Source organism: Microtus ochrogaster, linkage group LG5, assembly GCF_000317375.1.
Source record: "Microtus ochrogaster isolate Prairie Vole_2 linkage group LG5, MicOch1.0, whole genome shotgun sequence".
In the NCBI taxonomy this organism is placed as follows: Eukaryota; Metazoa; Chordata; class Mammalia; order Rodentia; family Cricetidae; genus Microtus; species Microtus ochrogaster.
Genome location: NC_022031.1, coordinates 58,517,881 through 58,543,255, shown reverse-complemented (window position 1 = coordinate 58,543,255; position 25,375 = coordinate 58,517,881). Strand labels below are relative to the sequence as shown.

At 43.6% G+C, this 25,375-nt stretch overlaps 1 protein-coding gene across 1 annotated transcript in view; it reads left to right on the top strand.

Moving 5' to 3' along the window:
* Ca8 (carbonic anhydrase 8) overlaps positions 1-25,375 on the top strand; it is a 75,179-nt gene that overhangs the window by 9,740 nt on the left and 40,064 nt on the right. Inside the window, exon 3 of the mRNA XM_005362290.2 lies at positions 1,633-1,757. Within this exon, the coding sequence (XP_005362347.1) occupies positions 1,633-1,757 (125 nt within the window). The remainder of the gene's footprint in view (positions 1-1,632; positions 1,758-25,375) is intronic.

Genomic DNA, 25,375 nt, shown 5'->3' with positions numbered 1-25,375 from the left:
CCTGGCTGCACTGGGGATGTCTGGCTGCACTGGGGGTGTCTGGCTGCACTGGGGGTGTCTGACTTCACTGGGGGTGTCTGGCAGCACTGGGGATGTCTGGCTGCACTGGGGATGCCTGGCTGCACTGGGGATGCCTGGCTGCACTGCACTGGGAGTGCCTGGCTACTGCTGAGATCAGATCCTTTAGCTCTATCTACCCTGTGGTCACTCCACTCAAAATGTGTATTCAGTTCAAATATACTATAAAGAAATTCTTCTCCAGTCACTGCTTTTAAATTACATGGTAAATTTGTTTTCATCAAAGGATTATGAGGCTTAGAAAGCTTTCGGTAAATGTTTGTTCATCAAATTGTCACATGACTCTCTGATTTTGTAGAGTATTCCTTTGGGAGCTCTTTCTACATCTCTTAAGCATCATGGCAAGGTTTGTTAAAGTGCAGATAAGAAATGGGGACCTGTAGTAACAGCATCAACTAGTTTCAGCTTCTCTTCCCAACTCTGTCACTATGGGGAAATGCGACATGTCATCAGAACCACCACTTCGTTGCTTCATTGGAATTTCATTCAAATCAGTGTCATCCCAACAAGGAATCTGCCAAGCAGTGCCAAAGAATCAGGGCCCAGAATGTAGTGTGATGTGGAAACAAACTGCTGAGTTAACTGTTTTCCTCATCAGCAACATTTGTAGACAGGGAGTGTAGTCTGCAGAGGATTTCACTGGGTGGAGTCAGAGTGATGATTTACTTTGGTGTATGAACAGTCAATCTTAAGGGATAGATCGAAAGTACATTTATGTGGCACCTCAAACTAAATTTAGAATTTTGTTCCCTCCCTCCCTCCCTCTCTCCCTCTCTCCCTCTCTTTCTTTATTTTATTGAGCTCTGCATTTTTCTAAAGGAGTTATTGCAGGTTGTGAGCTGCCTCATAAGGGGTGCTGGAAACCAAACTGGGATCCTCTGCAAAAGCAGCGACTATTCTTAGCCAGAGCCCTTGTTGGCTGTATTAATATTAATTCTTCTTGGATAATTTTATCAGCTTAGACCTTTTCTCTGATTTAAGTCTCCTAACGCTAGAGGATGACCCTAAGATGTGGCTTAGTTCATTGATCGATCTATGGCAGAGGGCAGATTTCCCCTAACCATATTCTTGTCTCTTGATCAGTGGCCAGCTTAAAAGTCACAGTAAGGAACCGGGCAGATGACTCACTGGTTCCAGCAATCCTATTCCTGCAGAGGACCCGAACTCGGTTCCCAGCACCAAGTGGCTAGTTACTAGGTGGCTAGTAACTGATTGTAACTCTAGTTCTAGGGCATCTGACACACCGGTGCATAATTTAAAATAGATCTTTTTTTTTAAAAGTCTCAAGAAGGATTTGTTTCTTTATCTATTCCTGGACTGAAATAAAAACTTAAAACATCCACATTATGACCAAGGTCCTATCTGAATGGCAAGCGTAAGTGAGTGAAACCTGGACAGCTGAAATTTGCCTCAGTATGGTTCCCATTTTGACTTTGCAAATTCAGTCTTTAGAGCCCAGGGGAGCTTCTTGGGACAATAACAGCAGCATAATCAAAATGCCTCTCGTGTGTCAATCTTGTGACATCATTCAGCCGTGTCGTTTTCTCTCTTCAGTTCTGTCAGGAGGACCGTTGCCTCAGGGACATGAGTTTGAACTGTATGAAGTCAGATTTCACTGGGGAAGAGAAAACCAGCGTGGTTCTGAGCACACAGTTAATTTCAAAGCTTTTCCCATGGAGGTAAGACTAATAATCCTGTAAAAATCTCATTACTTAGTAAAGAATTCGGCAATTGACTGAAAATGCTTATTTTTGAAAGTAGTTGTGTAACTCTGGAATTTCATATTTGTGCTGTGATGAAGGAGAGCCTAAGAAAAGTTGGCTGGGGGCAGCTGATTAGGCCCACTGTGTACGTTCATCATGACCCCTGCCGCCTCAGGTCATAGAGGATGTGCCCACATGCACGCACACACACACTTACACAGGCACGCATGCGTGCACAGCTGAAGTACTCCCTATACATGAATTCATATACATTCTTTAATACCCAGCTAAAGTATCATATTTCCTATTGTACCTTTTCTGGGTTCCTGGCCTGGGTGGAATTTATCATCCTGTTCTAATGTCCCAGACGACTTGATGGTTTCCTGTCATGTGCTCATCCCGTGGATTCGCTCATGTCTAGTCCACTGACTTCTTTCGCTATGGTATTTTGAGGACAAGGTCTCCTATTCATTCCAATGCTGCCTCTTTTCATGTACCTCCTGCCGGGTTCATCACAAAAGTTCGTGAGATTATGGGATGTCGCTGTTGGTGCATTTTTTGTATTTCTTTTTTTTTGTATTTCTTTTCGTAAGGAATCTTAGTTCTCCCCAAGAAGCAGATGTTCACATGGATCTAAAAACCAACCTCTCTTTCTTCCTCCCTCTCTCTCCCCTCCCTCTTTTCCTCCCTTCCTTCCTCTCTCCGTCCCTGTTGTTTTAATTAGTTTCTAAGTCTTCACACCTTAACTACATCAGGCCTCATCTCCAGCTCCATTTAGAATCATATAGACAACTGTCTAGAGGCTTTTCTGATTCGGATACTTGGCAGACATTACAGAGTACAGATCATCTAACATCTTCTTGAGAAAGAACTGCTTTGAGGTTTGCTGCAATACTAGGCTTCTTCCTCCGTCATCCAGCCTTTGGATGGTCATCATAGTAAGGATGACCATTCCTGGCCAGATGCCATGTGTGGATCTGCCTCCACGAATCAAAATCACTACTGTCTAATTTTATATACATCATATGTGGACTGGACAGGATTACACTGGGATGGTTTTCAGCATTTTCTTAATAATTACTTAAAAAATCCCCTCAGAAGCTCAAGATACCCGTTTCATTCAAAAGAAGCCAAGCTTTAAAAGCGAAATGCTTTAAGGATGGAGGGAAACCCTGAATGGCAGAGCATTGAAGAGGATATGAAGAGTGCTCCAGGATTCTAGGAGGAGTCGAAGGCATCATGATTCTGCTGAGGAAGGTTCCATGCACCTCCTTGCTCTTGGCTTTTTTTTTTTTTTTGTATTTTTTTTCCCTCCAAGGCATAGAGACATTCTCTCATTTCGACTGCTTTAAAAAAGCATTTCACATCACCTCAGGCTTCTGTCCTGTCCTGAGCGAACGTGGAGGAAGAAGAGTGTGCCCATACAACACCAAAGAGGAAGGGAGATGTTGTGCCTAGCGGTGGAAGACAGGGAGCAGGTCAGAGGGCAGGACGGAGCAAGCTCTGCCCTCCTGTTGGGGTTTGAAAGTCCATGTCATCCTGTGGTTCTAACCAGTCCTCAAAGGCAGGGTACAGGAGGAGGTGGGTGTAATGGAGCAGCTCGAACTGCAGGCAGGATTCTGCTTGTCACACAGTTCACAGCCTTGGGGAGGTTTCGTCATACTTTGGGGTCAGCGGTCTTTGCCCTTTCTGGGCAGTCAGATAGAGTTTCCTGACCTGGTAGTGAGGTAGGTGTAGTCACTTGGTGGTGTTTTAACTGCTCCGTCCCATTAAGCACAGGAAACAGCTTATTTTTAGTGAAGATTAAATTTTGGCAGCGAGGCTTTGCTTCTGTAGAGATATTTATATTTGGGATAATGGAATTACTGACTTTATTTTTTCCAGCGTCATTAAGGAGTGGTATTTGTATTCTTTGTTATCCTAGATTATCCTGATGTAATGCCAAGGGAAAACACATCAGTGACCTGTCAGTGGCTTGGACTGTGTTCTATTGGTGTGTGAGAGCTGCAGTCTCACAGGATTTAGAGGAAGCCTGCTGCACCGCAGCCCTTAGAGGCAAAGGCTAGAGAGCCTAGAGAGATGGCTCTGTGTTTAAAAGCACCCACGAATCTCACAGAGGGCCCAAGTTCGGTTCCCGAGCACCCATGTCAGATGAACTCCAGATCCTCCCTCTTCTGACCTCCATTGCCAGTGCACGTACGCATATGCATGTGCACACACGCACACAATTAAGAATAAACATTAACAACCTTAAAATAAAGGCTACGGACAAGGAGCTGGCTCTTAAGGAGACGGCTCTTCTGGTGTGGTGGCGGAGAGGGAGAGAGGATGCCAAGTGGGAGAACATTCCAGGGTCTGTAATGAGATGACCAATGAGCGTTTGCTTAGATAACTCTATACTCATCTCCGGAACTGAACAGCCACTAAGAACACCTCCAACGTGAAAGTGTAGCCAGCAGGATGGAGAAAGGCGAAGGACCAGGTATCCTTTAAACACAAGAATGGTTTTCAGTTTTTCTCCCCTGGGGATGCTGCGCATCTTTTCTTGTCTTCCCTCTCCTTCCCGTTTCCCCTCTTCCTCGTTCCCCCCCTTTTTTTCTTTTTTCTTTTTTGTGGTTCTAGGCAAGGACCACAGCATCTGCCTCATAGGCTAGTTAGCGTTCTCCCACTGAGCTACTTCCCAGCCTTTGTGTAGAGTTTAAGCCTAATGTCAGAACCACATATCCGTGAGTCTTTTTTTCCCGCCAATTAGGAATCCATTTTAAATCATCTTTACAGTTAGTTCTCTGAGAACTCAGTCTAGTGGCAATAGCAGCAGCAACCTGACCGCGTGTACCTTTTTTAGTGATTCCTTGCTGAAGGACAAGGGTTCTATTAGGAAGGTCCTCACCTGTGCCTGTCCCTTAGAGTGTTTTGTCCCTGAATTTTTCCTCTAATAGTTTCAGACTTTAAGTCGTACATAAAGTTTTTGATCTGTTTCGACTTGGTTTGTGTACACGCTGAGAGATAAGGATTCAGTTTCTCCCTTTGCTTGCGGAAATCCATCCCCGGCACTTTTTCTCAAAGAGGCTGCCATTTCTTCAATGTGTATTATTCAATGTTTGTCAGTCATGTAGCCGTACTTGTGTTGGTTGATTTGTCAGTTCTTTATTCTAGTTCATCAATCTGCATATCAGTTTTTGTGCCAATAGGGGTTTTGATGATACAAGTCTTCAGTATAACTCGAAATCAGATGTGGGGAGGAGACACTTTCAGTGTTCTTTTCTTGCCCAGGACCACCTGGGCTATTAATATAATATCCAGGATCTTTTGTGTTTCCTACTGTGATGGATAGCTTAGCAATTTGATGAGCATTGCATTGAGTCTGGGGATCTGTAGGATGCTCTTGGTAGCATACTCATTTTTACAATATCAATTCTTCCAGTCCATGAGCATAAGAGCTCTTGCTGGCTTCTGGTGTATTCCTTGGTTTCCCTCTCCGTTGTGCTAACACTTCCCTTGCTGAAGTCTTTCACTTCCTTGGTTAGTTAGGTTTATTCTTTTTTTCCCCTCCATAATTGCATTTGTGATTGTTGCCTTGATTTTGTTTCTCAACCTGTTAGCTACTGGTGTTTAGAAAGGCTAATATATATATACACACATTTTATCCTGATACTTTGCAGAAAGCATTCAACTCTACAAATTTGCTGGTGGCTCCTTAGGGTCTCATATATAGGACCATATTTATTTCTTCTTTATTGCCTCCTACTTCCTTGATCTAGCTGAGACTTGAAACACACAGTCTTGGGCTAGTGTGGTGTTTTCGCCTTCTCTTGACTTAATGGGCATGTTTTGAGTTCTTTTTCACTAGTCCACTTTGGTTGTAGTTTGTCATAAATAGCTTTATTATATTGAATGATGGATATATCTTCTGTGAGTAATGAATTTTGTCACAGCCCTTCCATGTTTCTATTAGTTTACCCCGTGAGTTCATTTTTTGGGGTTGTCCATTTAATTTATTATATTTACTGATTTGCGTATGGTGAACCATCTCTGCATTTCTGGAATGAAGCCAACTTGATCATGGTCAGTGAATGATCTTCTTACTGTGCTCTTAAGTTTACTTTGCAAATATTTTGTTCAGAATTGCTTCAGAGAGATTGAGTTATAATTTTCTTCTTTGATTGCATCTTTATTCAATTTTGGTGTCAGAGTAATGCTGGCTCATAAAGAGTTTGGCTTCATCCCTTAAGTGTCTCTTTTGTACAATAGTTTGAGAAGCCCTGAATTCTGCTCTCCTTGGAATATGTTAGAATTCAACAGTGAGTCTATCTGGACATTTTATAGTTGTTGTCATTATTACTGATTCAATCTCATTATTTATTTCAGGTCTGTATACAAATTATTTGATGCACTTTAGTTTAATTTTGCTATGTGTTTAAAATTTATTCATTACCTTTATATTTTCCAACTTAATGAAATATATATTAAAATATATTATTGATATATATTGATATATGATTATTCTCTGAATTTCACTGGTGCCTGTCATATGACTCTCTTTTCATTTCTAATTTTGTAGATTTGATTAGAGAATTTGGCAGTATTGTTTTTCTTTTCAAAGCTCTTGGTCCTTTTTCACTGATTTTTTTTCATGTCCATATCATTAATTATACTTACTTCTGTCTACTGATTTTGCATTTCGAGCATTTTTGTTTCTTTAAAGCCCTAGGCACATCACATCATTATTTATTTGAGACTACCTTGACTTTCTAACAGAGTCACTTGTAGCTGTTAACTTCCTTCTTAGGATTATTTTAATTGTAACCAACCCACAGGTTTTGGTGCATTGTGTTCTCATTTTTTTAAAATTCTTGGAATTCTAAAATTTATTTCTTGATTTCTTCAATGATGCATTTAGCCTAAATACATTTTTTTTTATGCTGTTAGGAATCAGTCCTGCCACTGCTTCAAAAGTTAGAAAGACTCTTCCTCCTCCTTCTCCTCCTCCTCCTTCTGCCCATCATTTGAGGTTGGATCCTTAATTGATGACTGCAGAGAATATCTGGTTTCGGAATAAATCACAGACCTGAACTTATTGACATGCTAAGCATTTCGTGCTCTGAATTCATCCAGGTTTATTGCTACTAGCAAACAGCCTCTGTCTTCCAGCATCCCCTATAGAACTGTCCTTCAATAGAGAGTTTTCCCTTGGTTCTTAAGTCTCGATTTCCAAAGATGTTATATTACACAACACTGAATAATTTCAAAAATACTTTCCTTTTGCTAATCTGTGGGGTTATTTTTTGTCTGTACTATTCTTTTATTAAAATGTTATTTTTAATTACTTTTAGCATGGACTAGAACATGTTTAATAATATTCATAATGTCACTATTAAAATTAATGTCAGCCTTAAAGTGGTAAAAATGCAAATGAAAACATAAAACCTTCATAGGAAAGCGTGAATGTGCGGTTTTATAATTGTGAACCCAGAAGACTATACTAAGTATGCGCCAAAGATATGTCAAGCATAAAAGAAAGATTTAACCCTGTGATAGTCAATAGACTTTATCAAGATATTTCGTGAACAAAGCAAAAGAGAGACACAACTTGAAGGAAAACAAGACAGCATATAACTATGGCTAATTTTCTTCCTTTATAACAACACACATAAGTCAGTGAGGTGCTTGGAGCCCAGAGTAGCAGGCAATAATAGCCATTTCCAAAGAGCCAGCGTATCCTTCCGTTAACTGCTGCCATCTAAAAGACTCTTCCTTAGATGCGGGGAAAAGTAAACTATCATTGTTGGGAAGATGGGTCCTCTTAAGCATTGTTGCTGAAAGGCCTGAGCTGGCAGGCCTTTTGGGAGAGCACTGTGGCAATGCTCATCATTCTTTTGTAATACTTTATTCTTTGAAAATTTTATACAGTATATTTTGATCATATTCATCCCTCCCCCAACTCCTCCCAGATTCTGTTTTTTTTTAAATTTCTAGAATATCTTTTATTAGATCAGTCATTTAACTCTTAGAATTAACTGAATTTGTCAATTCTTTTTTAATCATTAATTCATTTTGCTCTTTGATTATTTCATAAAAGTATACGATCCATCCTAATTATTCTGTCCTCATTCTGGGTTATTTCCCTCCCACACATCTCACCCTGCTTATCCCCTACAGATCTCTTTAATACGTATGATTTCTGGTTTTGTCTTATTATCCATTGAGTTTAACCAAGGCCATCTGTATCCCTCTGGTTTAGAACTCTCCATTGGCTGGTGGGCTCCCTTGTGGATGTACAACTGAAGACAATGTCAGTAGCTCATAGTTTTGCAGTCATGGCTGATGCCCCTAAGAGCCTCCCTTATCCATGAATGACTGTTGGCTAGTCTGGGGCAGAACCTGTGTGGACAGCCTCACATGGTGTGGTGAGTTCATGCTACAGTTGACTGCATGGCATTTCACAATCTTCCTCCCTACCGTTACTCTTCTCCTGCATTCTTTCTGGCTCCTCTTTGATGTTCCCTGAGCATAAGGGGCTGCTTTCAACGTCTTATTGAGGGTTGAACCCCATGTGTCACTTATTTTCGGCATTTATGGCAGTCATGAGTCTCTGTCTTCACCTCCATTCTCTTCAGAGAGAGGCTTCTCTGGTTAGGACCGAGAGCAGCCTTTGCGTTTGAACATAGATGTTTAGGATACGGTGTGCACATCTGGCTACGCACCAGTTGTAAGTTATTCCCTAGGTCTCTATCTCTTTAGGTATGGGGCTTTGACCAGGTTTGTGGTACTAGGCATGGATTCCTTCCTGTGGGGACAGGCCCCAAATCCAGCCCGCCGCCTTAGTGTCGTCTGTAACAGCCGTGGCTTTGCCACACAGGATGGCACACCCTATCTGGCATGTTAGTATTATAGTTTGTAGGGTTCACAGCTGTGCACAACCATTGATGCCTTTCTCCTCCCCAGGTGTCTGTGTAACACCTTCAGGATCTTTGAAAGCTACTAGCTCACTTCCAGCCTGATTTTGTCATATCCTGCAACCATTTTGTTTTTGCCCCAAATCCTACCTATGACCACGTTTTTTTTTTTTCTTTTGAGGCAACATAAATAGCCCAGTCTGACCTTAAATTTGGGCTCAAGGTCATCCTGCCTCAGGTGCCTGAGCTCTGACATTACAGGTGTGGATCACCATGGTGGATTCAGGTTAAGCATTTAACAAGCTTCCTTCACTCTGTTTCACTCCTCGCTCTCCGCTCTGACGTAGGGGTATTCCTGGGGGGGGGGGGGGGGGGGGGGGCACTGATTCTGCACAGACTAGCACTCTGGGCCGGAAAGGCTCTGGTTTAAGAATGCCTCTGGTGGCAGGCCAGTGTTGGGATACAGGCCCTGCTCTTTATTTAAGGAGCAGCTGTTGCTTGGGTTCTCTGATAAGGTTGATGAATGAGCATTCTAGCTGTATATGGGCTGCTGAGTGAGGTAAGAAAGGAAATTCTCCTGCAGAGTAGGGATCTTTACTTCTCAAGAGTCCGGCCCTCCTGCCCCTCCACTCTCGGACATGTGCCAGCCCTGCAGATGTCCTGCATCCTCCTTTCTTTCCAGGGAAGTGGGGTATCTACCACAAAACGCAGCCTTGGTACAACTGACTGAGGTTGCTTTGGGGGAAAGAAGAGGTGCCATTCAGAGGAATTAAGGCTGCTGCAGGAACATGGGGAGCAGGGGGGAGGGTAGAATAGAAGCAAGGAGGAAGGAAGGGCAGTGGGGGAAAATGTATAGCTCAATTTAAAGCTATAAAGTATAAAAAAATGACACTAAGGGAACTTCTGCAATCTGCACATCCAGCTTCTCTCTTCAGTTTTATCGTGTCAATAAAGTTTTATTGTTTTCAATGAGAAATAACATCTTGTCTCTGAATACTCTCATTATTAGGTGACAGTCTGGTATCCCCATGGGACTTGTACGTTGAGCCCCCTGGCTAAACTGACCACTGTCTCGCTAGCGGTCACAGCTGGGAAACCCAGCAACAAATGGAAATGTTATGTTTCCTGAATTCTACCAAGCCCTTGCCTGTTCATTCCATGGAAACCATGGCCTCTCCTGTGTACCTTCTCGTTTAGTGTGTGTGTGTGTGTGTGTGTGTGTGTGTGTGTGTGAATTACTGTTCAGATTACTGAACAGAAGATAAAGTTACGACGTTGAGCAAATAGAAATGTTCTTGGTTGCACTGCAATGTGAGGTTCCCGCCCTTCCTCCCAGTCTGACCGCCAGCTTGGACGTTTCCTTTGATTTTCCATCTGTACGCCGTTCCCTCTCCATCACTGCTGGAAGGTACGCAGAAGATTGTTTTGTCAAGTGACATCTGGAAGAAGCATTTGTGTTCTGACTGACTTTATGATACAAAGCAAGTCAGTGTAGACCAATAATATTCCTGGGATGTCATTAATGCATGGGTAGTTGTACACTTGAGCTCTAACCGACTAGTGCTCTGTAGTGAGTTATGTCTCATCTCAGCATGCGTTCAGATGATAAACATTGATTGCAATATTTAGTCTGGAACTGAGCAGCTGTCTTTAAGCTTACATCTCTTTGTGCATTCGTCTGTCCATCCATCCATCCATCCATCCATCCATCCATCCATCCATCCATCCATCATCTGTCCCTCCATCTAGCTGAAAATACATTTCAAAACCTACTGTTTAGGCACTGGACTCAATGATGGGGAGATGGTGATGAATGAACCATGAAGCTTGTAGCTTTTCACATAATGCATGCAATGTGTGTGATTTGTGTCCTCCCCACTTTTGTCCTAAAAGGGAGAGTATTTAGATATAAACTAATAGAGTATTTGGATATGTATACACACACACACACACACACACACACACACACACACACACACACACGACTTAGAAAGGACCTCGCCCTCTTAGCCATCCCTACAATATGCAAATCCTGACCCTTAGAAGTTAACGAGAAGACCCTTTGAAGGCATGAGAATGCAAACATCATCTGAGTTATTGATGTTTGCTAACCATGCAGCACATCAGCTAGTGTATGAAAGACTTTGTGCCTGGCATAACCCAGGCACACTGCTGTGGGCTGAATTAATTTCAGTAGCCTAGTAAAGTCAGAACCGGTGAGATTTAGGAGAAAAAGCCCTAAAGGGAAGAGCTAAGAAAGGAGGTTCATCTAGGAACCGTGGGCAGTCTGGCAGGCACGAGAGACCCTTGGTTCCATCTCAGCTTTTCAGTCTTAGATAAGCTGGTAAGCTGAGCTCATTCCAGGTTCCCATGTCATGGGCAAGAATTTAGCTCAGAGGTTGAAAGAGTCAACCCTTCTCTAAGTGCTATCTATGACCGGAAAGAGATGGGAGAATATCAGGGACGATGGACCTCAGTGGTTCTGAAGATAAAATCTTTGTAGTTACCACAAATAAGTCATCCAGAGTGGATGCGTGGAGAAAAAAGTAGAAAGTCTTTAACTGATCTTTTTCCCTTCTCCTTCCTCTTCACTTGCATACACCGGCATTTATAATCCAACGACTAGGCTCTAATCAGTGTCCGTTTCTAAGGCCCTCTTTCTTGATGTCTTTTTGATTATGATTATTATGCATACATAAGAAATAGAATTTCCAATGTTAGCCATCACTAATCTAAAGGTGGTGGGGCCTGGGAAAGTGGAGCTGATAAATGAAGTGGACTAAAATCTCATGTAATAGCCAACTATATTCAGAGCTTCAGACAGTTTATACTCTGAGAGTTAAGAAAGGTCAGATGAGTAAATTTCTCTTGTGTTCAAGCTGTATTCATAACAATCACAGGGACAAGTCACACATGGCAAAAACGTGTTTTTCCACAGAAGCATATAGGATATTGTAAACATTTAATTGAATGCCAAGAGCAAAAAAAAAAAAAAAACGATGAGAAATCTGAAGTAAACTCACTCTTATCTACTACACCTGGGAGGAGCCTGAAAACACGTTCCAAGAACAATCCCATGTTTTGAGGAAACTGAGGTCTCAAGACTCTTGTTTTCTTGGGATTTTCTCGCAAGCACTCTGAATTCTCCTTACACGACTCCGATTCCTGAATAATGTCCCAACAGTGAGCTGTTTTATAGTGGAATAAACCTTGCTCTGAGGAAGATAATGACCTGACAGTATTAAAAACTGCCGGGGAGTGAGAGGGCGTTAGATGCTTTCTAGCCTTGCAATATTCTTTGTCTGGCCAACGTGCTAGTGCTGGTTTGGGTTTTGGTGCTTTAGTTTAGGTCCTGGGTGTGTGGCACAGTGGCAGAGAGCCTGGCATCACCCAGACTCTGTGTTTAGAACTATGAAAAAGGAAAACAGAAGAAGCTACAGTGATGGTTCTAGGATAATTGAATTTTCCCCTAATTCTTGGATGTGATTAAACATTTTTTCTTTTAGTTTTACAAGGCTCTGCACAGCAATAGGTCTCTCCAGAAGCCTAGAACAGCATCCAATTTCACAATATTACCACACAGAAAGGCAGATTTTGGTGGTGATGGTGGGGACGTGTCTTCCCAGGATGCAGCTGGGCCTGTTGAGTGGTGTAAGGCAGAAAAAGCTACATGCTGACTCTAGTTTATTGTGGTGGTTGTTCTGTTTCCACATAGTTGTTTAACTTTAATTCCTTTAGTGATACACATAAAATACAGTTGTCCCTGACAATGTGAAACAGGGAAGTAAAAGCCTACTAGTGTAGGGGCCACAGAGATGGCTCAGTGTGTAGAATACATGCCTTGTAAGGGAGAGGACCGAATTTGGATTCTCAACACACAGTGGTAGCCTGTGTCCCTAACCTCAGTGCAGGACCACAGAGATAAGTGGATTCCTGGAGCTCACCAATCCAGTGCTAAGGCTTGTCTTAAAATGCGGTGGAGAGTAACTGATGAAGGTACCCGGTGTTGACCTTTGGCTTCCATAGGTACACGCACAAGGTCATACATCCATGAGTATAAACAGGATCATGTAAATAATAATAGTGTAATCATTGCGAATACCGTCTATTCCGTTTCTCCTACGATGGTAGAAGATATTGTTATTAAGAAGAGTCTGGTATTTATTCTGTGTTTTCTGAAAACATTCCATGAGTATAGTTAGGTGTATTTGATGGAAATGCTGTCGAGTTACTCTGTTTTTTTAGAAGCTCCAAATGATCAAAAAAGTAGAAACTAGAGTTTTAAGTTAAATGTAAATTTTAACGACAAACGGAAGATATTTAAGACCATCTAATTGGGAGGTCTTTCCTATTCATCCTGTTTTGGAGACTCCACAGCAAGTAAATTCTCTGAACCCCACCTAACAAGTCATATGGTTCATTTAGCAGAACAGTTTTATAGGCTCCAGTGTTAGTGTCTTTCCCTGGAATATTCCTTGAGGCCTCTACATTGGTGAGTTCAGCCAGGAGACCCAAGGGAGAGATGCTGTCTCCCCAGGGTGCTATGAGAATTCTCAGATGGACTGTAAACCGTCACCTTTGCTGTGCATGGAAACACACTGGAGACAGCATAGTGTGGGGCAGGAAGGGGAGGGGAGAGGGCTAGGCAGTTGTGCCTGTGCAGGAGGGAGGGGGTAGCCCAGATATGGCTAATTTGGTAACTTCCTAAGAGTAGCTCAAATTTCACATAAGCTTAAAAAAAAAAAAAAAGGACAAGGAAGGAACAATTTGTATTGGAGGAGGAAAGGCTGGCTTTGTTTAGGGAAAAGAAATCTCTCACTATAGAAACCAGGAACAGGGAAGCAATTCCTCAGATTTCTCCACTCATCCTATAAGGTCCCAAGTTCACCAGCTCACCCTTTTGAAAGAGGTGGGGCTGGGTGGTGTTGTTGCACACTTTTAATCCCAGCACTTGGGAGGCAGAGGCAGGCGGATCTTTGGATTCTAGGCTAGCCTGGTCTACAGAGCGACTGCCAAGATGGCAGAGACAAACTGGAGCAGCAAGGAAAGAGAACAGTGTTTCTGATGCTTGGATCTCTTAGGAAGGGAGATGGGGGAGCAGCGGATGTATTCAGTGAAGAAATGTTTGTGTCTGTGTTCAGAGCAGCTCGCCATGAGAAATACGAAACGTAAGAAGACAGTTTTTGTTTGCGGTGACTCAGAAAGAAATGTATTCCACACCTGACTGATGTTAGACGACGTTGTACAGCAGTCCAGGACAGGTTGAGGAAGTGATGGCTGTGTGTGCATGGCTGAGCTTGGGCTTGTCCTGGATGACAAATGTCCAGGAGGCAAAGAAGTGCTCGTTCTCTACAGGGTGGCAGACCTAGCCAAAATGTCTGCTCGTCTGGCGAAGGCTTTTGGGATGTGGGCAGTAAAGAGGAATACAGATGGACAAGGAATACAGATCGTGGAAAAATGGGTTTCTGCGAGGCTCAGAGAAAACTAGAAGAGGATGGATTCTGGAACTGGGTCTTTATAATGGAGTTGGAATTTGCTGGATAATCAAGGCTGTGAAGGTTGTTTCTGGGTGAAGCAGCAGCATTATTTTGGGCAGAAATTCTGGGCTTTTTCCAGGGTAGGAAAGGGCACTAAATATCCTGGAATTGGGTTTGGAAGACACTGACTCTGGCCTAGGAATTAGACTCTGGTCTCTTTAGGAGACCAGGAGGCATAGGCATATTTAAGGAAGGAGATTGTCATGGTGAGACTAGGGTAGTGAGCTGGGAACGGAGCAAGGAGGAGGGAAGAAGAGGGAGCTGTGAATGATATGGAAGAAGACATAGATAGACAAGGCAGATTAGAGCTGGCCATTGGGAAGCTGCTGAGCCATGGGACATGAATAATGAACTAGTAAAGAAATAATGCAATCCTTCAGATTGAATAACCCTAATCCTGGGCACCAGAAGTACTTCTGATCTATAGTTTTGGAATAAACGCTTGTAACAGTGAGATATGATGGGCTTGATTCAAGTCTGAATAGGAGATCCATATGCATTCCATATAAACCCTGCACACATGGCTTAACGGTGAATTGTTAGTGTGTTTATAATATACATGAAACGGAGCTTCACAGTGTGGCGTTTTCTACTTATGATGTCATGTTAGTTTTGAAAAAGGTTTGGATTTTGTAGCATTTTGGACTTCAGGTTTTGGGGTTGGGGATGTTTGTTGCATGGTTGAAAACATTGAGTTACTACAGTAGGGAGATGATGTAAGGAACTAGAGAGCGAGTTCGTGGGTTTTAACATTTTTATCTTGGAACTGTCTACAGTGCTTTTAGTTCTGCCCGCTTTCAAATTGCACAGAGAATAATAACAGGAGGTCCTAGCCCCAAAGATGCCCTTGGCTATGTATAAGGGGAAGACATAAACATGTGTGAAGCTTTGCTAAGCTGATTATAATTGGAGTCTTAAGTACAATAGCAAACTCTCCATGTAGGTATTAACCCAACACTATTAATTTTATTTATTATTAATTGCATTCCTTATCTATTGTTAATCACATTTAATTCGCACTGCCAAGGGGGAAGTTTGGCTTTAGAATGCTCTCTCCCTGTTTTGGTCCAAGTGTCTTAATTTATTGATCTCCACAGGAGAATGTGTATTTTTCCTTTGGTTTCCTAGGCAACACCGACCACACATCTTATCTGGTGATGTTGTTTTGGAGGTATTTATCTTGCTAGCTTTGTTCCCTGAAACTGCCACCACTTGCTGCTGTTGATTGCTGCTTCTGGGGTCTCTATTTCTTTATCTACTTCCATTACCTATGGAACTTTCCAACATCATTATCCATATTTTGTCATGCATTGGTAGAAGGAGGTCTCATCAGTTCCATATTTTCATATATAAAAAGGTAAAGACCATAAAGACTATGGACTGAGAGAAGTGCTCTAGGAAGCATTAGCTTTTCTAAGTCTCCTACAGTTGCCTATATCAAAATTTTAATAGACATAGTTTTGACTTTGAAGTGAAAACCAGTTTTGTGTCAAGCAATATAGAATTTTACTTAAAATGATTAGAATTTACAGTATTTATGGTCCTGGTCTAGAGAGAGCTAAAAGCTTTTGGGGAACTAGAGTTTTGCTTCTTGATTCCAGCCTGAGTTCTCCATACAGGGTGGGGACTGACTTGAGCGTGCAGGTGTTGCTCAGTGACTGAGTGCTGAATCCCCTGGGATGCTGAGATTTATGGCAAACGATACTGCCCTTCTCCACAGACCTTCTGTTTTGGAGAAATCAGAAAAAGATAGTATAAAGACTGACCAAATAGCCTGAGTCAGTTTTTGCTTGATGCCCAGTAAGCATGTATGTGATACTTCTCATGAGTTGAGTTTTGAGCATGAGGCCTTGGGGGAAATGATATTATTAATGATGCAGCTTCTTTGTCATCTTATAAACACAACCACATGTTCTTTCCTTTGCGCTTGTTATTAACATTAATGTATATTTCATGAGAATGATCTGCACAGCTAAGATAATAAAGATGGCAAGTACAATTTATGTACCACACAAACAGCTGTGATGACACGGGATGACCCTATCTAGATCCATACAAGCCCTGTGGACACTTGAAACACTTTTGTCATTGATGATAATTGCCATGTTTCTCTTTCTTTTCTTGAGACTGTGTCTGGCTGTGTAGCCCAGTCTGTCCTCCCCTCTTGTGCTGGGCCTATAGGATTTCACACCCATGTAGGTACTACCACACCCATAAAATTTGTTTATTTATTTATTTTTCTATTATTTTTGCTTTTTGGGGTGCTGAATGCCTTTTACATGCTAGGTAAGCACTCTGTGGCTCAGCTGCATCTCCACCCTGATGATAAATCTCAGATTGTGAATAAGGTATATAGTATCTAGAAATGTTTCCCCAGATCAACATAGTTGCATAAAATGTACATTTCGTGCCAGAAAGTTTAAGTGAAGCTTCTCATCTGAATTCTGGCTCTTACGCATTGATCGCTTTCCTGTGTTCAGGTGACCATTTTGTTTGATTTTGAACTCTGACTGTTTCTGTTCAAATTCCACTTTAGCCAAGCAACCTGATACTGTAGATTCGCACAACACTGGGCAGGATCTGGTCTCTGTTTGGATCAGTCATTTCTTAAGCTCCAGTTTTATAAAATACCCTTTACAATTGTTTGATAACCTCGAGTCGTCTCTAGCGCCATGGGAGTCTTAGCGGATCTCAGGAGTGCCCTCCCCTTTGATTCAAACCAGAGCGCCAGCAATGTGGTTCACAGGGAGTTGGCTGAAGAATAGCTCTTTGTGCCACTCTCTTGAGCAACTCTCTCGAGTTGGATTAGCATGTTTTGATTTTAAAGTGAGTTACAAAACGTACATAAATAAGGAAGTACTTTGTGAGAAAAGCATACACGTGTGTTTCTCCGGAGCCTGGAGCCAGCTTAGGGCCTGGAAAGGGGGAAAGACAACTCTTCAGGGGATGATTTGGGTAGAATTCTATTACATGTGTTGCTGTATATGCATGTGTTTGTTGAGCCTGTCAAAGTTCACTCTTCACAATAGTCTTATGCCCATGCATTGTCTTGTGAGCATGAGTTTAATGCAATAATGCATTCCACTGCAATTCCCAGGGGATGGCGAGAATCCTGTCAACGTTTCTGAAGACTGTCTGTGAGCCAGACACGTACCAGATCTTATTTGGTCCATTGTATGCATGTTTTTCTGTCTGTTTTTCAACTGAATAGTCAGGTCAAGGAGCATTAAATAAGTTGCCCAAAGCTACTAAGGTAATGGCTGAGATGGGACCCTCGTTCTCTCTCCCCTGCAGGGTATGCTTTTCTCACTTCTAATAAAATGATGCTGAGTTTTGGTTTGGATAATTCCAATTGAAAAAGTCCCGAGAACACTGTATTAACAGATGAGTCCCTTGGAGGTAAAGTGAGAATTAAAGTGAAGTGCCGTCTCTTTTCAGCATTACCAGATAAATTCATTCCATTGTAAATAGTTTGTCTATTATAATTGGGTCTAAAATATTGTTCTGAGTAATGAAATTATTAGGCAAAGTATGAGTATAGAAACTTGGAGTTGGGTTAAAAACTGACTGGTGTTTCAAGAGAAATGAAGTTATGTTAGAATTTGAAATCCAATTAAAATTGCTGTATATGTGTTCCTGGTACTACAAAGAACACACATCTTAACTGTCCTTATTAACATACTTGAAATGGTTAATATAAATCAAGCCATGCTTCTCACAGTTGATGACTGTGGAAAGATGTTCTGTTGAGACCCTGTAGGCTGTGGATTCCAGCTGTACCCTGTGGGCAGTGATGGCCTCTGAGGAGCCACTGCCGGATAAAGAGGGAGGCGAGATGCCAGCTTTGGAGGTACTGACTCCACTTAGATTTGGGTCATAAGTGTGACTTAGATATCTACACGAAGGGATGGTCGAGTCTGGCTAAGAGGGTGGATTTGGGAACATGGTAGAGGGAGACCCTGAGGTGTGAGTGGGGCTGTGTGTGAGGAAGAAATGTTGGAGCCGATTTCTGGTTTCGATTCCATCATTAGAGCTGTGGAACCAAGAAGTGACACAGGCTATGGGACAGTGGGGACTGTGACATGCCAACGTCAGGAGACCTCCCAGGAGGGCTTTTACCAGGCAGTTTAACACAGAGACCTCGCCCCAAGAGGTTGTTCGGGTTAAAGATGTTGATCTCAGAATCATGGGCATCAAGGTGATAGATACGCCATGGGAGTGGACAAGGTCACTCATCAACAATGCGCGAAGGGAAGGAAAGAAAAGAGGCTGCAAGATGGGGCAGAATCCTGGGAGCGATCAGAAGGAGGGGGTTAGAGGAGCTGGAGGTGGAGGGGTGTAGGAGGGGCAGTGAGTATTTGTCATGCAGCCCACAGGCAGTGGCCATGTGAAAGGGAGGATGGTGGCCTCAGAGGCTGCAATACTGAGCCAGGATACCAAGGCCAGACTGTGTGACACGGCAGAAGGACAGTCCTGGGGTGAGCCAGTGGACAGAGTGGGGGCATATGAAGTAGATTGTAGCATATCCTGGAGGAAATGGTCAGGGCGGGGCAAGGATGGTGAATAGGGACCCACGGAAGAGAAAATGAATCTGCTGGGAGGATAAAGCAGCATGAAAACTCTTGAGGTTCTGGAAGTTTGCTGTTCTAGTTTAGGTGATAAAAAGATACTGTGGTTCAAATGACGGGGAGAGGAAGTTCCTTACGGAGGAGGGCACGGTCCAGGGGTTGGGCAGGTGTTTGGGGGAAAAGATGGGCAAGTGTTTCTGTCAGGAAAAGGACAGGGTAATTTTTTTTCTCTCCCGGAAATGAGTGACCTTGTTACTGGAGTATTGACAAATGCTTGACCCTAGTAGATGGGCTTTTGGGGTTGGGTTGAAGGCTGGTTCCGGCAAGCAGTGTTTTAAGTTTGGCCTTGAGGAGCACAGGGCAGGTCTCTAGTCTTCCTTTACACAGTTCTCAGTTATCGTTTGGGAGGCATTTGAAGTTATGAAGGATCACGGTGGTCTGGCTTTCTATAGTGAAGGCGTCATTAATTATCTTTGAGTTTTAAGGAAATAAATAAATGGGTTTGAATAGTGTCATGGGGGAAATTATCTGGAGTGGCCTCGTCATAGTTCAGACTTCCTTGACCTCCCTTCTTCGGAATCAGCTAGAAGAAAGCCACATTGTTTGTGTCTAAGCTCAGGCTCTGCCGTCATTTATTGGTGGGCAGGCAGCCACACGTTGGGAAGGGGAGCTGTAGAGAAAGAATAAGGAGTCCCAAATACCAGAGGATGCATACTCAGACTCTGTCCAGCACCTGAAAGAAAAAGATGAAATAAAAGTTACCCAGAAAGGATGTAAGCAGTGATCCTGCTGAACCTCATGGAGGCTCCCAGGGACCACACCAGGGGGTGGGAGTTTGAGGAAGTAAAACCTATTATCCCATTAAAGAATAGTTAATCGTTTAGCCTTTTCGCACACAGCTTAGGTAGACCCACCTCCGTCAGAGCTGGTTCTTTTGTCCGGTGATTGACCTGCCAGGGTATTAACTTTTATTTTATTAATTAAAAAAGTAAAACCACATATCGTTTTCCCTTTCTAATTCCTCCTTCCACTCCTCCTACATGGTCCCTCTTATTCTCTCAAAACCATGGCCCCTTTTTCTTCATTTCTGCTGTCTGTGTATAAATGCACACACAACCTCATTCTGCTCATTGTTACTGATGTGTATATGATTGCGATTTCAGGGCTGACCACATGGTATTGGATATACACGTATGGGCTTATCTCTAAGGCAGACGATTTAGACTGTTTTAGCATTACTTACGTGCCTGTAGTTCTTTTTTCTTATCATTTCCCAAGGTCATTTATCTCAGGCCCACAGGCAGATTGATGCTTAAGCTGAGAATGAGGATTGGTTTTCGGTTTATCGAGACAGGGTTTCTGTATAGCCCTTGCTGTTCTGGAACTAGCTCTGTAGACCAGGCTGGCCTCGAACTCAGAGATCCGCCTGCCTTTGTCTCCCGAGTGCTGGGATTAAAGGTGCGTTACGTCATTGCTGTGACCAGATATACCCAAGAAATGCAGCATAAGACAAGATTTATTTGGAATTGTGGCTTCCAGAGGCCTGAGTCCTGGTTCTGAAAAGCTCATTCCATGGCCGTCTGATAGTATATGCTTGGACTGGACACCCCGGCAGCAGGAGCTTCTGAGAAAAGGCTCTTTACTCTCTGGTGGCCAGGAAGTAGTGTGTGTGTGTGGGAAGGAGAGGGGGGTGAGGTGTAATCCTCAATGGTGATCCACTTCCATCAGCTAGGTTCCACCCTCTGTAGCTTCTAACCACCTCCCTAAATAGCACTCCTATTGGCCCTCAGCATGAGAGCTTTTGGGATATCTCCAGACCGTAACCGGTGTGTCTCCCTACCTGTAGTCTCCATTCTCCGGCAGCTCTAGTTTCGTGTCAGAGGTCTAGAACAAGGCACCACGTTCTAAAACTGAGCCCATCCTTCTTTTGATGGCATATTGGTGTGTGTGGGGGATCTTAGCTCTCCGCTTTTTCTTCCTCGTCTCAGGTATCTGTTAATTTCGATTCTCATCTCGTCTGTTCCCCTATGCTCCTGGCTCACAGCTTACCTCCTTCTCCAGTTCGTTTTTCTATCACATCCAGGGAGGCCAGAGGGTAGAGAGAGGATTCCCAGGGTTGAGAAAGGCGAGGTAGGAGGAAGGGAACCAGAGCGGAGAAGTCCTGGGGAGTATGGGTCACTCTCGCATTGAGCATTAGATCCTTAAGTGGGGAAGAAAGGGATTAAGGACATCTGTGCCAGATCGGAGTAGGAAATACAGGAAATGAGAGACTCTGAGCAGAGGGGACTTGAAGGCTGGGCTCCAGAGAGGTCAGTGGGCCTCTGTAATGCCAGTGGGCGGGGGCAGGAAAGGCGTCGGTGAGTGGAGATAAGGGCTGCCGTCTGAGACCCCGGAGATGCCGCATTGTGCCGGAGTCAGCCAGAGCGGACCTCTGAAAAGAACTGGTGTCAGAGCTAGAACTGTTCTGCTAGCCCAAACATGGAAACCTCTGAAAGGAAATGCCATTAAGCATTTGCTGACAGGAGACTTCAGCAAACTCACGGGAGTGCCCGGAGTACTGGTAGGTCATAGAGTCTTTCAGAGTTTATGACTTTTTTCCATTGTAGTGATTCACTCTTCTGTGGTTTAACGCTGTCATGTTATTTCTGTTAATAATAAACCTGTTTATCTTGAAGATAGCTTTCTGTTAAGCTTCCATGGAATCTTGAAACCTTTTTCTCAGTGCCAAACAAATGACTATATGACTATGGAGTGTCAGAGTTTCAAGACTTTGGACACATTTATCGGATGCTGAGACTTAAGTATATGAAGATTCACGTTTCCCAGGGACTAATGATAAAGCCACACAGTCAATTATAGGAAATTAGCGTCTGTGAACCTTGTAGTGAAAACTCCGTCAAGGCTTGGCTCCGGCACTCGAGGAAGGTGAGTTACACAGTCTGTAAGTCAGTCTGATGTCTTAGGACAGCAACCCGGCACTTCTGCTAGGGTGGATCATTTTAGCGTTTGACTCTCACTGAAAAGAGTTGTAAAGAGTGAGGAAGGCTGGGTTTCTTTGTCAGAGAAAACTGTTCTCTGCTGATCTAACAACCCATGCTACAAGCAAGCAAAACCATTGACCCACTTGAGGGTGTTTGGTGGCCACAGTAAGAGTTTGGGTTCCGTCTGCACAAGATAACCTTTGACTACCCACTGTACCGTGTATTTTCAAAGCAAAGACTGTCAGGGTTCCTCGCAGACTAGCAACAGCTGGGTCCTGGCCTGGGGTGAGGGTCAGCTTTATTCCAGTGTCCTTTGAAGGAGTTAGGTGGCTCCACACAGTGGGCCGTCTGAAGCCCTGCCGCAGATACAGTGACAGTGACATCTAGTTCTTAGGAGTAGTAAGCAGTGCTGTAAGCAGGGAAAGCTGCCCTCCACCCTCAGAACTCCCTGCTTCAATGCCCTCACTGGCTACACATAAGCAGTGCTAATGCCAGCAAAATAGGATGGGCATAGAGGGGGTGTGAGCACAGGGGGGCAGAGGAGGGAATAAACCAGGCTTATGAAGTACAGTGCTCCTTAGTTTGCAGAGGACCCGACACTCAAAGGCGGAGGTGACTTCTGAAGCTCACAGGGCTGCTGCGGTCGCGGGGCTGAAAGGAGAGTTAGCCTGTGATTCCTGGCTGAGGTCTGCCAGAGCCCCTTGCTTCTGAGAGCTCAGAGTTGCTGGCACGCAGGTTGCAGTCCTTCCCTGCTGCCCTTGGAGACCTCAGACACGCCCCCAGCAAGCCTGCACTTGTCTCCATGTCCGCCTTTGAAGTTTATCTACCAAGGCCCTTCCACTCACGATAGCTGTCTGCTTGGACCTCTCAGGAGACGATGGGGGAAACGTGGCTGCACCTCCCTTTCCAGTTGCTTCATCACTACAGCCTTGGTGTGTAGATTTTAATTCAAATCCATTTGCGTCTAGGGTCCTTTGTTGAACTACCTCCATTAGAAAAATATGTGCCCGTTCTACAAAGATTGTATTTATGCATGATCACGTTAAAGAAGTCTCCTCTCCTTATCTGGGGGTATTGGTTCCAAGACCTCTAGTAGATGACTGAAACAGGATCTTTCTAACCCCGTGTGTATGAACTGTTTTTCAATACACATAAATACCAATGATAGAGGAATTTATGAATTAGACACAGTACAGAGTACCAATAACTAGCAATTAAAGAGTTAATTATAGCAAAAACTGTGGTAAAAGCAATTTAAACATGATTTCTGCTTAGTTTTTTTTTTTTTTTTTTTTGGCTACAGGTAACTGTAAATATGGAAAAGATACCATGATGAGAAAGAGTACTGTATGCATTGTGTATTCTGTGGTGTGTAGCAGGAACTGACTGAAGAGGCGTTTGATAAAAACCAGTAGGAGCAGAGCTGAAGGCTGTCTACCGTGGGAGCTTTGCTTGCCCTTCCCCCGTCCTTCTGTTCAGTCCTAGATTTTCTGTGATGCTCATTTAGCCACTAGGCCTTCTCCTCATCCTTCTGCTGCTACTCTTCTTCAGATGTAATCCCCACTGGTCTCTGCTCTTCTTTGGCTTGTACAACCTGCATTACTCTCTTTTCTTCAGGCAAATGGAAAGAGTAAGAAAGGGTGGGGTGAAGGAGAAGGGAGGAGGAAGAGAGAAGAAAGGAGGAAGACAGCAGGCGTTTTAAATTATGGAGTTGGTCTCTGTGACTGAGGGGTGGTGAGACCCAAATCCCCAGGGCAGGTTGGAGGTAGGAAATTGCTTGCAGAAATTGGCATTGTAGTTGGAGGTTTAGTGAGAAGCTGTTGTAGAATTTTGTCTTGTCCTGGAGACAGGATTCTTTTCTTTTTAGGGACTTAAGTATTTGGTCTCAACAGCATTCAACTCAGTGGATAAGGCTCACCAATGTTATGGAGGGTAACTAGGTTTTCTCAATGTCCGTTAATTTAAGTAGTAATCAGAGCTACAAAACACCTCCCCAACAGCATCTGGACTGGTGTTCGGCCAAATTGAGCTCTCTAGCTTAGCTCTATAATAACCTAACTCATAAAAGTAACTATACCGAAAGCTGGGCATGGTAGTGCCTGCCTGCTGTAATCTCAGCTTCCGGAGGCTGAGGAGGGAGAGCTGCCGTGAATTTGAGGCTAGCCCGGGCCCTGCAGTTAGTACTATGCTAGCCTGGCTTACATAGCAAAGCCTTGACTCCTCACCCTACTTCTCGTCCCACCCAAAGCTACCAGCCGATAGCCCTACTGCAGTTTTTCAGCTGTAGCTCCCGTGGCCCCACCTTGCTTGTATTCCAGCCTCTGGTGCATTCTCCCCACTGCTAGAAAGGCCCTCGAAGGAAAGAGGCTGTTGGGAAAATTCGATTGCTTCTCAGTAGCATCATGTTACCAATGTAATCATATGCTGGCCTGGTGTTTCCACATTAGAACCATGACAAAATCTAAAGCACCTCGCGGTCTGACCCCCTTTCCTTCCAGCCCCTCTTCTCATTGCCAAACTTAGGTTTCCACAAAGGTATTCTAGTTCTTCGTATTCCTTGATGATTTCCCTCTATCTGTGGCTTTGGTGTAAGGAACTGAACCAACATTCTTCTAAGGAAGAACTGCGAAAATGGTAGGAATAAAGGAAGGGCTGGGGAGAGCAGACATAATCGGAATAAATCAAGTCTTTGAGATGCGAACAGACTGTGCTGTGGTTGCAAGACAGGAAAGGGGAGTGTTCTGGGAAAATCCCATGAGAAAACCTGGCTGCCAGAGGCGGAAGAAGCCTGGAGGCCGAAGAACCAGGCAGCTAGAGTATTATAAAGCACCATGAGGACTCAGAGATGGAAGCGTGGCCAAAAGTGGACGACAAACTGGTGGATCCCCGTGGCTTGTGATTAATGTGGTGATATTTTGTTTGTGATCTAACAAATGAAGCTTGCCTGAAGATCAGAGTGCAGAGCTAAGCGACTACTTAGTCGTAGAGGCCAGGTGGTGGTGTCATACACCTTTGATCCCAACACTCAGGAGACAGAGGCAGACGGATCTCTGAGAGTTCAAGGCCACACTGGGCTACATGAGATTGATCCAGTCTAAAAGAGAAACAGCCAGACGCTGACAGCTCACACCTTTAACCCCAGTACTTGGTAGTTACATGTCTTTAATCCCAGCTCTAAGGAGGTGGAGACAGGAAGCGATATGGCTGGGTGGAGAGAGGAATATAAGGCAGGAGGAGACAGGAGCTTGGTGCATTCAGTCTGAGGATTTGTAGAGACAGGATCTTGCCTATTTGGTCTGAGCATTTGGAGAAGAACTCTAATGGCTGACTGCTCCCCCTTCTTCTCTGATCATTCAGCTTTCATCACCCAAATATTTGACTCCATTATTTTTATTTAATAAGACTAATTAAAATTGCATTACACTCAGGTAAGAGGGAGGGGGTCCTAGACAGTGGTCATGGATGCTGGCTTCTTCCGTGTTGTTGAAATAAGAGCGGCGGGGCTGCTTCCCTCCCTGGCAGCCGGCCGCCTGCACGGCTAGCTTAGTTTATGCCCCGAAATAATTACACGGAAACTGTATTCTTTTAATCACTGCCTGACCCATTAGTTCC